Genomic DNA, 14,430 nt, shown 5'->3' on the forward strand with positions numbered 1-14,430 from the left:
TTTAAGATTAACCTTTCGAAAGGGAAAAGAAATCATAACTAAAACAACATATTGCTATAAATCAATATTAAAAGTGTATAGTAATAGTAAAACAAATCACTTTATTTTATCGTGAAATTAAATTTATAAAACGGAAGGCTGCTAATTGTACGCTCAAAAGAAAAGCAGCAACATTCTCCATTTTTTTGTGGTCAAAGAGTTACATACTATTATGATTAAAACGGTTCTCTGTGAATTACGTCAAGAAATGATAATAATTTTCAAAATAAAATCGGATCACTGAACAAAAGGTTTTGCCTCTTCTAAGAGTTTCTGAACTTGAACGAAAGTAGGTCTGTCGCTAGGTCGACTTTTCCAGCATTTCAACATTATCTGATACATCTGGTCCGGGCAATTTTCTGGTTTCTCCATGCGATAACCACCGTTTACTTTGTCTAACACATCGTTCAGAGGCTGCAGATTAACAGCAGATTAGTGATTTAGCTCATAGTATATCTTTGCGACGGTTTCAAGTTTAATACAGATGTAAATCTAAATGTCTCAAAACTGGTCCGAAAAGTCCAAAAAGCGCCATAAAAACTGAAGTGGTACTTACGATTCGAGGATAAGGAACTCTCCCAAAAGAGTAGATTTCCCAGAGTAGGACACCGTAACTCCAAACATCACTTTTCGGGGTAAAATCCTGGGAATTGTCAGATGATAAAAACATCTTACAGCTTCTCTATTTTATACCTATATTGCTACAGGCTACTAAGTAACCGTTCAATTACAAGACGAAGGATCTCATAATATCAGTGACGGTTAAGGTAGCCCCTAGCCTGTACTAAACTCGCTACGCTACATCAGTGTACCTCCTAATTTAAACATGTTATTTCGACTAAATGGACCGCGGGGGCTGCAACTTTTGATATGACAGGCAACGCCTTAACCAACCAGATGTCAACTGAAGTGAACTGACCAAATCGCTAGAATTAGAAGAATAGAAACTATAAAATTTATAACCGGATTTAATAAACCCTCGAATGTTGACGCAGACTTTATCAAAGCAATCGAGCTATTAGAGGATCCAGAAAGAGGCATTATTAACCTTAGTATCTTGGCACATGCTACTTTTAACCAGAAAGTTTGTAATTAAATAGACTATTAGCATGTGCGGTGAGCCGCTAAGTTGGTTGGAACGTACTGCACACCTTCTTTTAAAACAAAATGGAGATTAGCAAGCTATTGCATAAGGGCCTCATCGCTTCCCCGTACAACGAATCTCGTAGCTGATCTCTGATCTCCATAACAATACCATTTGTATGCATACTGATAACGTCTCCCGGTCAGTGGTCACTTCCTTTCGCGGCCACATTCAGATCCACCATGCTGCGCGCACGCGTAGATGTGCAAAATTTCAAAAACTACCATCAACTAGAGGTTTTGCGTGCTACGTCGATCGAAACCCAAATTTCTTCCTTAAACCCAGTAGCGCGGTACTATCTTTACTCGCAGCTTATCTATTCATGTCGAGTGCTTAGTCAACAATTTACTGGGGCATAGCTTAAAATCCTAGAAGAGGTTTCCGCATCTCATTTAAACACATACATCATCATGCGTGGAATAGCTTGCAACCATGTCCAGATTACATAATATATTCAGTGGTAGTGTAAATCTGCGCGGCAAATAGGAAGTACTTTAAGTTGGAATTATATACACTGTTAAGTCAGTAGCGTACAGAGTACACACTCAATATCATGTTTTAGATCACGACACACAGACGCGTAGGTGAGTGTGTACTCAAACGTTGAGATCATTTCAGTGTAAAATTGTGAGCAAAGGAAAAACATTGATCGTAAGAGCTGATGATATCACTCACAACAAAAAGCTACTTCTACTACTACTCACTACTTTCAAGTTAGATATCGGTGAGATATTACCAAAACTTACATTATTATCTTTCAAAGCTTCGGGGGCGCTCCACTTAACCCGGAACTTTCCGCCCGCCTTGATTTGTTCAATTCTCCCCGACAGACCAAAGTCAGAGACCTTAGCGATGGCGTCATCGTTCAAAAGAACATTGGCTGCAGCCAAATCTCTGTAAATAACATTCACAGTGATTTTTCATCTTTAAATGTTACCCGCAGTGAAATTAATATGGTTGAAACTAACAAAATCAATCTAGTCTGATAATACTAAGAAACAATGAAATTAAGAAGTTGGCAATTAATGAACATTTAAGACCGGGAAATTTCGATAAGGGGCATTTTTCGAATCAAAAGAATCAAGAAATGATGAAATTTTCGAGGCCCATTCCTTAATTTCCTGTAGTCTAAGACTTTGTGGTAAGAAATACTAAGCACCTTATCGAAGAAACAGGAAACAAACTTACCTGTGTATCACTGATTTTGACTCGAGGTAGACCATAGCTTTGGAAACGTGCCAACTAAAGTGAAACTGGTCCGACCACTTGATAACAGACCTGCCACGTGACCTCAGATAATCAGTCAGCGAACCCTGAATCGAAAGGGAAACTCTTATTGTGGAGTCAGATTTACAATAGAAAGTGCTACAGTTACAGGATTAGAGACACATTGTTAAGAGCAAACTTTACACGCAGGATGAGTAACTCATGATGTACTTGGCGAGGTTAAGTTACTTTATTATGTTGTCAGATGTATAATTATTATAAGTAACATTATGTGTTGTATATTATGTTACAGTATGTGTGGTGTATACTTTATCTGTAATAACTAAGTATATATCATTGACAGCCTAACTACTGCACTTGTAAGGTGTTGCCAATAAAGTCATCCGTTAAATTGCTCTTCCTAGCTTTTTCATCCGTATAAGTTGTAAAAAGTAACGCACGGATTAAATATCTCGGCCCGGGCGCGGGCATCATTAATTAACATCAGACCTATAAATACGAGTTTCAGATATTTCTGATTCAGGAATCCTAAAAACGTGTCTTTTCCTCAAACGAAATGATGCAAATATATACATAGTCTTTATATAATATATAGGTTATATATATCACTACGCAGTGTGTATTATTATGAGTTACTATTACAGCTAGCCGTGATGCACAGTGTAGACTCAAGTTATAAAGTGTATAGAACCACATGATAATAACATTTTGTGTACATACTTGGTTTACATTCTCTATCAGATACTCTCATTTCTGGTATGTTGTACAATGCTACTAGTTACCATGGTTACTCCACTGTCTACCTTACAATAACACCTAAAATCATTGAAATATGCATCGTATATTAGCACTAATTAATAATGTAAATAAATAAATTAATTATGTCTGAGTTAGTATTATGTAGATGGAAGGCAGTTTTTTAGACCACCAACTCAATAAACGATCTGTATTCCAGAAGAGCAATGATGGAGTGATTGCGTGTGTAGATATTCCAACAGTGGTGGCCGGGTAATGTAAAGCGGGAAAATAATACTTTATCCTTCACTCTCTATTAGGGTGCGTGAGTTCACACTCTCTATTAGGGTGTGTGAGTTCACACTCTCTATTAGGGTGTGTGAGTTCACACTCTCTATTAGGATGTGTGAGTTCACACTCTCTATTAGGGTGTGTGAGTTCACACTCTCTATTAAGGTGCGTGAGTTCACACTCTCTATTAGGGTGTGTGAGTTCACACTCTCTGTTAGGGTGCGTGAGTTCACACTCTCTATTAGGGTGTGTGAGTTCACACTCTCTATTAAGGTGCGTGAGTTCACACTCTCTATTAGGGTGTGTGAGTTCACACTCTCTATTAGGGTGCGTGAGTTCACACTCTCTGTTAGGGTGTGTGAGTTCACACTCTCTATTAGGGTGTGTGAGTTCACACTCTCTGTTAGGCTGTGTGAGTTCACACTCTCTATTAGGGTGTGTGAGTTCACACTCTCTATTAGAGTGTGAGGGTTCACACTCTCTATTAGGGTGCGTGAGTTCACACTCTCTATTAGGGTGTGTGAGTTCACACTCTCTATTAGGGTGTGTGAGTTCACACTCTCTATTAGGGTGTGTGAGTTCACACTCTCTATTAGGGTGTGTGAGTTCACACTCTCTATTAGGGTGTGTGAGTTCACACTTCACACTCTCTATTAGGGTGTGTGAGTTCACACTCTCTATTAGGGTGTGTGAGTTCACACTTCACACTCTCTATTAGGGTGTGTGAGTTCACACTCTCTATTAGGGTGTGTGAGTTCACACTCTCTATTAGGGTGTGTGAGTTCACACTCTCTATTAGGGTGTGTGAGTTCACACTTCACACTCTCTATTAGGGTGTGTGAGTTCACACTCTCTATTAGGGTGTGTGAGTTCACACTCTCTATTAGGGTGTGTGAGTTCACACTCTCTATTAGGGTGTGTGAGTTCACACTCTCTATTAGGGTGTGTGAGTTCACACTTCACACTCTCTATTAGGGTGTGTGAGTTCACACTCTCTATTAGGGTGCGTGAGTTCACACTCTCTATTAGGGTGTGTGAGTTCACACTCTCTATTAGGGTGCGTGAGTTCACACTCTCTATTAGGGTGTGTGAGTTCACACTCTCTATTAGGGTGTGTGAGTTCACACTCTCTATTAGGGTGCGTGAGTTCACACTCTCTATTAGGGTGTGTGAGTTCACACTCTCTATTAGGGTGTGTGAGTTCACACTCTCTATTAGGGTGCGTGAGTTCACACTCTCTATTAGGGTGTGTGAGTTCACACTCTCTATTAGGGTGTGTGAGTTCACACTCTCTATTAGGGTGTGTGGGTTCACACTCTCTATTAGAGTGTGAGGGTTCACACTCTCTATTAGGGTGTGTGAGTTCACACTCTCTATTAGGGTGTGTGAGTTCACACTCTCTATTAGGGTGTGTGAGTTCACACTCTCTATTAGGGTGTGTGAGTTCACACTCTCTATTAGGGTGTGTGAGTTCACACTCTCTATTAGGGTGTGTGAGTTCACACTTCACACTCTCTATTAGGGTGTGTGAGTTCACACTCTCTATTAGGGTGTGTGAGTTCACACTTCACACTCTCTATTAGGGTGTGTGAGTTCACACTCTCTATTAATAGGGTGTGTGAGTTCACACTCTCTATTAGGGTGTGTGAGTTCACACTCTCTATTAGGGTGTGTGAGTTCACACTTCACACTCTCTATTAGGGTGTGTGAGTTCACACTCTCTATTAGGGTGTGTGAGTTCACACTCTCTATTAGGGTGTGTGAGTTCACACTCTCTATTAGGGTGTGTGAGTTCACACTCTCTATTAGGGTGTGTGAGTTCACACTTCACACTCTCTATTAGGGTGTGTGAGTTCACACTCTCTATTAGGGTGTGTGAGTTCACACTCTCTATTAGGGTGTGAGTTCACACTCTCTATTAGGGTGTGTGAGTTCACACTCTCTATTAGGGTGCGTGAGTTCACACTCTCTATTAGGGTGCGTGAGTTCACAATCTCTATTAGGGTGCGTGAGTTCACACTCTCTATTAGGGTGCGTGAGTTCACACTCTCTTTAGGGTGTGTGAGTTCACACTCTATTAGGGTGTGTGAGTTCACACTCTCTATTAGAGTGTGTGAGTTCACACTCTCTATTAGGGTGTGTGAGTTCACACTCTCTGTTACGGTGTGTGAGTTCACACTCTCTATTAGGGTGTGTGAGTTCACACTCTCTATTAGGGTGTGTCAGTTCACACTCTCTATTAGGGTGTGTGAGTTCACACTCTCTATTAGGGTGTGTCAGTTCACACTCTCTGTTAGGGTGTGTGAGTTCACACTCTCTGTTAGGGTGTGTGAGTTCACACTCTCTATTAGGGTGTGTCAGTTCACACTCTCTATTAGGGTGTGTGAGTTCACACTCTCTATTAGGGTGTGTCAGTTCACACTCTCTGTTAGGGTGTGTCAGTTCACACTCTCTGTTAGGGTGTGTGAGTTCACACTCTCTATTAGGGTGTGTGAGTTCACACTCTCTATTAGGGTGTGTGAGTTCACACTCTCTATTAGGGTGCGTGAGTTCACACTCTCTGTTAGGGTGTGTCAGTTCACACTCTCTATTAGGGTGTGTGAGTTCACACTCTCTATTAGGGTGTGTCAGTTCACACTCTCTGTTACGGTGTGTGAGTTCACACTCTCTATTAGGGTGTGTGAGTTCACACTCTCTATTAGGGTGTGTGAGTTCACACTCTCTATTAGGGTGTGTCAGTTCACACTCTCTATTAGGGTGTGTGAGTTCACACTCTCTATTAGGGTGTGTCAGTTCACACTCTCTGTTAGGGTGTGTGAGTTCACACTCTCTATTAGGGTGTGTGAGTTCACACTCTCTATTAGGGTGCGTGAGTTCACACTCTCTATTAGGGTGTGTGAGTTCACACTCTCTATTAGGGTGTGTGAGTTCACACTCTCTATTAGGGTGCGTGAGTTCACACTCTCTATTAGGGTGTGTGAGTTCACACTCTCTATTAGGGTGTGTGAGTTCACACTCTCTATTAGGGTGCGTGAGTTCACACTCTCTATTAGGGTGTGTGAGTTCACACTCTCTATTAGGGTGTGTGAGTTCACACTCTCTATTAGGGTGTGTGGGTTCACACTCTCTATTAGAGTGTGAGGGTTCACACTCTCTATTAGGGTGTGTGAGTTCACACTCTCTATTAGGGTGTGTGAGTTCACACTCTCTATTAGGGTGTGTGAGTTCACACTCTCTATTAGGGTGTGTGAGTTCACACTCTCTATTAGGGTGTGTGAGTTCACACTCTCTATTAGGGTGTGTGAGTTCACACTTCACACTCTCTATTAGGGTGTGTGAGTTCACACTCTCTATTAGGGTGTGTGAGTTCACACTTCACACTCTCTATTAGGGTGTGTGAGTTCACACTCTCTATTAGGGTGTGTGAGTTCACACTCTCTATTAGGGTGTGTGAGTTCACACTCTCTATTAGGGTGTGTGAGTTCACACTTCACACTCTCTATTAGGGTGTGTGAGTTCACACTCTCTATTAGGGTGTGTGAGTTCACACTCTCTATTAGGGTGTGTGAGTTCACACTCTCTATTAGGGTGTGTGAGTTCACACTCTCTATTAGGGTGTGTGAGTTCACACTTCACACTCTCTATTAGGGTGTGTGAGTTCACACTCTCTATTAGGGTGTGTGAGTTCACACTCTCTATTAGGGTGTGAGTTCACACTCTCTATTAGGGTGTGTGAGTTCACACTCTCTATTAGGGTGCGTGAGTTCACACTCTCTATTAGGGTGCGTGAGTTCACACTCTCTATTAGGGTGCGTGAGTTCACACTCTCTATTAGGGTGCGTGAGTTCACACTCTCTTTAGGGTGTGTGAGTTCACACTCTATTAGGGTGTGTGAGTTCACACTCTCTATTAGAGTGTGTGAGTTCACACTCTCTATTAGGGTGTGTGAGTTCACACTCTCTGTTACGGTGTGTGAGTTCACACTCTCTATTAGGGTGTGTGAGTTCACACTCTCTATTAGGGTGTGTCAGTTCACACTCTCTATTAGGGTGTGTGAGTTCACACTCTCTATTAGGGTGTGTCAGTTCACACTCTCTGTTAGGGTGTGTGAGTTCACACTCTCTGTTAGGGTGTGTGAGTTCACACTCTCTATTAGGGTGTGTCAGTTCACACTCTCTATTAGGGTGTGTGAGTTCACACTCTCTATTAGGGTGTGTCAGTTCACACTCTCTGTTAGGGTGTGTCAGTTCACACTCTCTGTTAGGGTGTGTGAGTTCACACTCTCTATTAGGGTGTGTGAGTTCACACTCTCTATTAGGGTGTGTGAGTTCACACTCTCTATTAGGGTGTGTGAGTTCACACTCTCTATTAGGGTGCGTGAGTTCACACTCTCTGTTAGGGTGTGTCAGTTCACACTCTCTATTAGGGTGTGTGAGTTCACACTCTCTATTAGGGTGTGTCAGTTCACACTCTCTGTTACGGTGTGTGAGTTCACACTCTCTATTAGGGTGTGTGAGTTCACACTCTCTATTAGGGTGTGTCAGTTCACACTCTCTATTAGGGTGTGTGAGTTCACACTCTCTGTTAGGGTGTGTCAGTTCACACTCTCTGTTAGGGTGTGTCAGTTCACACTCTCTGTTAGGGTGTGTGAGTTCACACTCTCTGTTAGGGTGTGTGAGTTCACACTCTCTATTAGGGTGCGTGAGTTCACACTCTCTATTAGGGTGTGCGAGTTCACACTCTCTATTAGGGTGCGTGAGTTCACACTCTCTATTAGGGTGCGTGAGTTCACACTCTCTATTAGGGTGCGTGAGTTCACACTCTCTATTAGGGTGTGTGAGTTCACACTCTCTGTTAGGGTGTGTGAGTTCGCACTCTCTGTTAGGGTGTGTGAGTTCGCACTCTCTATTAGGGTGTGTGAGTTCACACTCTCTATTAGGGTGTGTGAGTTCACACTCTCTGTTACGGTGTGTGAGTTCACACTCTCTATTAGGGTGTGTGAGTTCACACTCTCTATTAGGGTGTGTGAGTTCACACTCTCTGTTAGGGTGTGTGAGTTCACACTCTCTATTAGGGTGTGTGAGTTCACACTTCACACTCTCTATTAGGGTGTGTGAGTTCACACTCTCTATTAGGGTGTGTGAGTTCACACTCTCTATTAGGGTGTGTGAGTTCACACTCTCTATTATGGTGTGAGTTCACACTCTCTATTAGGGTGTGAGTTCACACTCTCTATTAGGGTGTGTGAGTTCACACTCTCTATTAGGGTGCGTGAGTTCACACTCTCTATTAGGGTGCGTGAGTTCACACTCTCTATTAGGGTGCGTGAGTTCACACTCTCTATTAGGGTGCGTGAGTTCACACTCTCTTTAGGGTGTGTGAGTTCACACTCTCTATTAGGGTGTGTGAGTTCACACTCTCTATTAGGGTGTGTGAGTTCACACTCTCTATTAGGGTGTGTGAGTTCACACTCTCTGTTACGGTGTGTGAGTTCACACTCTCTATTAGGGTGTGTGAGTTCACACTCTCTGTTAGGGTGTGTGAGTTCACACTCTCTATTAGGGTGTGTGAGTTCACACTCTCTATTAGGGTGCGTGAGTTCACACTCTCTGTTAGGGTGTGTGAGTTCACACTCTCTATTAGGGTGTGTGAGTTCACACTCTCTATTAGGGTGCGTGAGTTCACACTCTCTGTTAGGGTGTGCGAGTTCACACACTCTCTATTAGGGTGTGTGAGTTCACACTCTCTATTAGGGTGTGTGAGTTCACACTCTCTATTAGGGTGCGTGAGTTCACACTCTCTATTAGGGTGTGTGAGTTCACACTCTCTGTTAGGGTGTGCGAGTTCACACACTTTCTATTAGGGTGTGTGAGTTCACACTCTCTATTAGGGTGCGTGAGTTCACACTCTCTATTAGGGTGTGTCAGTTCACACTCTCTGTTACGGTGTGTGAGTTCACACTCTCTGTTACGGTGTGTGAGTTCACACTCTCTGTTACGGTGTGTGAGTTCACACTCTCTATTAGGGTGTGTGAGTTCACACTCTCTGTTAGGGTGTGTGAGTTCACACTCTCTATTAGGGTGCGTGAGTTCACACTCTCTATTAGGGTGTGTGAGTTCACACTCTCTATTAGGGTGCGTGAGTTCACACTCTCTATTAGGGTGTGTGAGTTCACACTCTCTGTTACGGTGTGTGAGTTCACACTCTCTGTTACGGTGTGTGAGTTCACACTCTCTATTAGGGTGCGTGAGTTCACACTCTCTGTTACTCTGTTAGGCTGTGTGAGTTCACACTCTCTGTTAGGGTGCGTGAGTTCACACTCTCTATTAGGGTGTGTGAGTTCACACTCTCTTTAGGGTGCGTGAGTTCACACTCTCTATTAGGGTGTGTGAGTTCACACTCTCTGTTAGGCTGTGTGAGTTCACACTCTCTATTAGGGTGCGTGAGTTCACACTCTCTGTTAGGGTGTGTGAGTTCACACTCTCTGTTAGGGTGTGTGAGTTCACACTCTCTATTAGGGTGTGTGAGTTCACACTCTCTATTAGGGTGCGTGAGTTCACACTCTCTATTAGGGTGCGTGAGTTCACACTCTCTATTAGGGTGTGTGAGTTCACACTCTCTTTAGGGTGCGTGAGTTCACACTCTCTATTAGGGTGTGTGAGTTCACACTCTCTGTTAGGCTGTGTGAGTTCACACTCTCTATTAGGGTGCGTGAGTTCACACTCTCTATTAGGGTGCGTGAGTTCACACTCTCTATTAGGGTGCGTGAGTTCACACTCTCTATTAGGGTGTGTGAGTTCACACTCTCTGTTACGGTGTGTGAGTTCACACTCTCTGTTACGGTGTGTGAGTTCACACTCTCTATTAGGGTGCGTGAGTTCACACTCTCTGTTAGGCTGTGTGAGTTCACAGTCTCTGTTAGGGTGCGTGAGTTCACACTCTCTATTAGGGTGTGTGAGTTCACACTCTCTGTTAGGGTGCGTGAGTTCACACTCTCTATTAGGGTGTGTGAGTTCACACTCTCTATTAGGGTGTGTGAGTTCACACTCTCTATTAGGGTGTGTGAGTTCACACTCTCTATTATGGTGTGTGAGTTCACACCCTTATCTCTATTAGGGTGTGTGAGTTCACACCCTTATCTCTATTAGAGTTCCTATGTGCTTCACTCAAACATCTCAAGTATGTTGAAGAAATATATTACTCTAGCAGTGGAAACATCACTCTATAGGTTTTATTAGAGGTTTATGGAGAGAACTGGGTGATGTTGTGAGAATAAATACTACTAGTTCGTAAAAAACACAAGAATTAAGTTCATGTCAAAAAATGGAGTAAAAGAGGTATGAACGTCAAGAATTTTTAAAATGTAATAACATTCCCAAAATTTCATTGAAGCAGTTAAATTGTGCTTTAAGTTAAATCCACTCTTAAACCAGTGCAGCAAACTATACCCGACATATTTTCATCTCTCAGTGGTCAACTAAGTTAAGGATTCATTCCTGAAAATTTAAATACTGAAGTCCTGCATGTAGTATTAAGCTTCAGATTAAATTCCTTGATAAATATGTGAGAGATGGATTAATGAAATATTTTAAAGTTTTAAAAACCTCTCTGCTCTCTCTAGTCAACAAATCTACAGTTGAACCACAAAAAATTACGACTAAAATTCCTGGAATTGTTGTTAGGACATGTTCTGTGGGTAGGCCACTGTTTCACAACACGGTGATTATCACTATGTACACAACAATTCACACTTTACAACGTGCATTCCTTCCAGCTACTCAGAGAAAAGAAGAATTACTGTGATTTTGGTTTCAGTCTTACAGAATTGCAAGTAGCGCCACACCCTGTCACACCGTTTCAAATCACAAGTAACAAACCATATAAACTTCTCATTTTACACATACCTTAGCTACGCGACGTGTTATATGACGGGTGACACATACCTTAGCCATAAACTCTGTGACGATGTAGATGGGAAGCGGGGAGAGTTTTACTCCTAACAGTTGCACCAAGTTTTCGTGCCGCAGATTCCTGGTGACATGTTTGGGATCAAAAGACAAAATACAGTCTCAAGACAAATATTCAAACACTGGGCAAATGTTCATTTAATTGTTCATATACCATTTCACGGATATTCATTGCCAAACGATCATCTCCGAATATAATATTATGATTACTAATCAAACAGTGAAGATAAGAAATTACGACTGGTCCAGCCGAACTTATGTAATCTGAGTAATACGAGTAATCCGAGTTGAAATATTACGTCATTGAGGAAGCCTCAACCAGGAAATCGTCCATATTCTTAGCTTCCCTCAGAGTTTTTATAGCAACCGGTTTCCCGTTCAGTACTCCCTTGTAAACCACTGAGGAAGTAATAGTTTGTGTTAATGATTACCTGAACTCCCTTGTAGACCACTGAGAAATAGTTTGTGTTAATGATTACCTGCACTGCTTCATAGTTCCAACTTACAAAGAGATTTTAGTATATAGCAATGCAAGGTTACAAATTGTAACTTTAAAATCTACACAGATAAGTTTTATGGTAAAATTACTTGACCCTAAACTCCATTGCATGACCGAAACCATGGAGACATATACAAATTACAGAACATGGAGGTGGTCTTGAAGTTTTAAATTACACCCTGGCAAGCGCCCAGGTTAGTTCTTACCTCCAAATTCGCCACTTCCGATCTCCTCCTTAACATCGATCTCGTGTTGATTTATAACCCAGCCCGCTGAGGGAGAGATAGTTATTTTTAATATTACTTAATACAATATGTTACTATGTTACTATATTTAAAAGACGAAGTATTAAAAGTGCTATTAAGTTACTAGTATCGCTGTTTGTGGACAGTACATAATAGAGCAGATGATAAAGACACACACACACATATATATATATGTGTATATTGTACATTGTATATTGAGTCCAGTACTTTATATAATACACCATTATACTGTAGCTAATGACAAACTTGTTTTAAGATTACTTACATTCCGCAAAGGCCTTCTGGTCGACACAGAATTCTTTCTGTCCCTCTTTCTCGACCGGTCTCCTCAGTTCACAAACTAGGCCATCTTTATCATTCGAGTAATGCTGAAATAGAACATCTTTATCAGCCGAGTAATGCTAAAATAGAACATCTTTATCAGCCGAGTTTCAATGATGAAAAAGACATCTTTACAAGATGATTAATAATCACTAATCAGATTACTAGTATATTCGATTACATATAGAATTATAACTAGGCAATCCTTATACGGTGATCGTGCTCCTAATTATTCCGATATTTCATGTGTAACATGTAGGCTTGGTCAAGAGGTTTTGCTTTTGACTTTTGTGCGTTGTCACACTAAGGACACATGGCAAATTTCAGCTTAACTCTATTTGCACACTGCGAAATTCAACAAATAGTAGCTTAACACCGTGTAAATAACACGTAGGGACAGTTAAGGATCCCACTGACTATAGATTATGTAGTTACACTGGATAGTTCCGTATGGGGAAGTTGAAAACTGGGCCAAATTGTGACCATCACAAGAATGTAAGTTAAAGGAATATTGTACTGACTTCAATAAGCTCGATAAGGTTGCTGAAGAAGGTCATGTCGTCCACACTCATTCCCCTGCCATCCTTCTTAACTCTGTAGTGGTCCACACCTCCGTTATACCTGACAACTCTGTCTTAGCAAAATAAATTAAACAAAGTTTATTAAATACAATATTACAATTATATTACAAGTTCATTACAGTCGGTAGAAGCTGAATTAACACAATAAGATTACACTAAGGGGGGGGGGATGGGAGGGGGGGGGGCACTAAGGGGGCGGGGGGTACTAAGGGGGGGGGGGGCACTAAGGGGGGGGGGCACTAAGGGGGGGGGGGCACTAAGGGGGGGCACTAAGGAGGGGGGGGCACTAAGGGGAGGGGGGGGGGCGGGGGGCACTAAGTCTATTAACGAAGAGTCTTCCTTTGCACGACCATAATATAATCATCGTTTTGAGCACACAGTATTCAAAAGGATATTCCTTAAATTTCAGCCCATTTTTAAAATGTAGCATGATCTTTAATCATTTATTAATAAATTAAACGGTTAAAAAAAAGTTAAACTTTAATTTGACAAGCTGTTATCAGCATGTTATCGTACTCATATAATAGCGCTCTTATAATAAAACTCTTAGTACTAGCGCTCATGTTTGTGCTCTTATAGCAGTCGTGGTAATATTGCTGCTCGTAAAAAAGTACACCTGTTTTCAACTTTTCAACTGTCGCGAACCGTAAAATATTTGCTTTATAATTTACCAACACAACCGGACATAGCAAGGAGTGAGTTATACTACTAGTACTACTAGTAACCACTACTACTAGTAACTAGTACTACTAGTAACTAGTACTACTAATTATACCCATATTCTATGACTTAATACCAACATATTACCTAACGACAAGTCACAACATTACCAAATAAAGATTCCCTTTCACTGCGAGGATCTACAAAGCACCTAATTAACTGAGTAATTAGCTGAGTAATTAGTGAGTTAATTAGTGAGTTAATTAATGAGAGATTACTCACACAACACATAGAGTGTAGTCACCAGGAAAGTGGTTACTCTCTCTCACTAGATAGAGTCCGTCAACTCGAGGTTGTAAAACCACTTCTGCTGTTTCCCTGTCCATCTTACCGTGGAACCAACTGGAGGGTGGAGGAGGAGGTAAAATTGAGGCAAAATACATAAACCTCAAAATATGAATAAATATTAAATAGGAGATGGAAAGGCATCTCTTCGCAGCCAATTAGTTGGTATAGCGCAGATGTGCCTGCGACCTTACATTTTAGGAAGGCAGCACAAACTCAAACAGAAGAAAATATCTCAACTCATTAAAGATTCAGTTTGGTTGATTCTTAGAATTCGCTTAATAAATAATTTATATACCAGCTTTAGGAGTTTGCTCTTCACAATAGCTAGCTCAGGGGCAACCCCTCCATCAAC

At 41.5% G+C, this 14,430-nt stretch overlaps 1 protein-coding gene across 1 annotated transcript in view; it reads right to left on the reverse strand.

Annotated features, from left to right (window-relative positions):
* The window catches only part of LOC134826360 (tyrosine-protein kinase CSK-like), a 23,134-nt gene continuing 8,704 nt past the window's right edge, over positions 1–14,430 (reverse strand). The window contains exons 6-15 of the mRNA XM_063838705.1: positions 14,013–14,132; positions 13,011–13,110; positions 12,434–12,536; positions 12,109–12,174; positions 11,703–11,802; positions 11,380–11,467; positions 2,372–2,496; positions 1,930–2,077; positions 596–682; positions 1–453 (exon numbers count right to left, since the gene is read on the reverse strand). Coding sequence (XP_063694775.1) covers positions 277–453; positions 596–682; positions 1,930–2,077; positions 2,372–2,496; positions 11,380–11,467; positions 11,703–11,802; positions 12,109–12,174; positions 12,434–12,536; positions 13,011–13,110; positions 14,013–14,132 — 1,114 coding nt within the window. The 3' untranslated portion in view covers positions 1–276. The remainder of the gene's footprint in view (positions 454–595; positions 683–1,929; positions 2,078–2,371; positions 2,497–11,379; positions 11,468–11,702; positions 11,803–12,108; positions 12,175–12,433; positions 12,537–13,010; positions 13,111–14,012; positions 14,133–14,430) is intronic.

This window comes from Bolinopsis microptera, chromosome 2 (assembly GCF_026151205.1).
Source record: "Bolinopsis microptera isolate Bmic1 chromosome 2, MBARI_Bmic_1.0, whole genome shotgun sequence".
Classification (NCBI taxonomy): domain Eukaryota; kingdom Metazoa; phylum Ctenophora; class Tentaculata; order Lobata; family Bolinopsidae; genus Bolinopsis; species Bolinopsis microptera.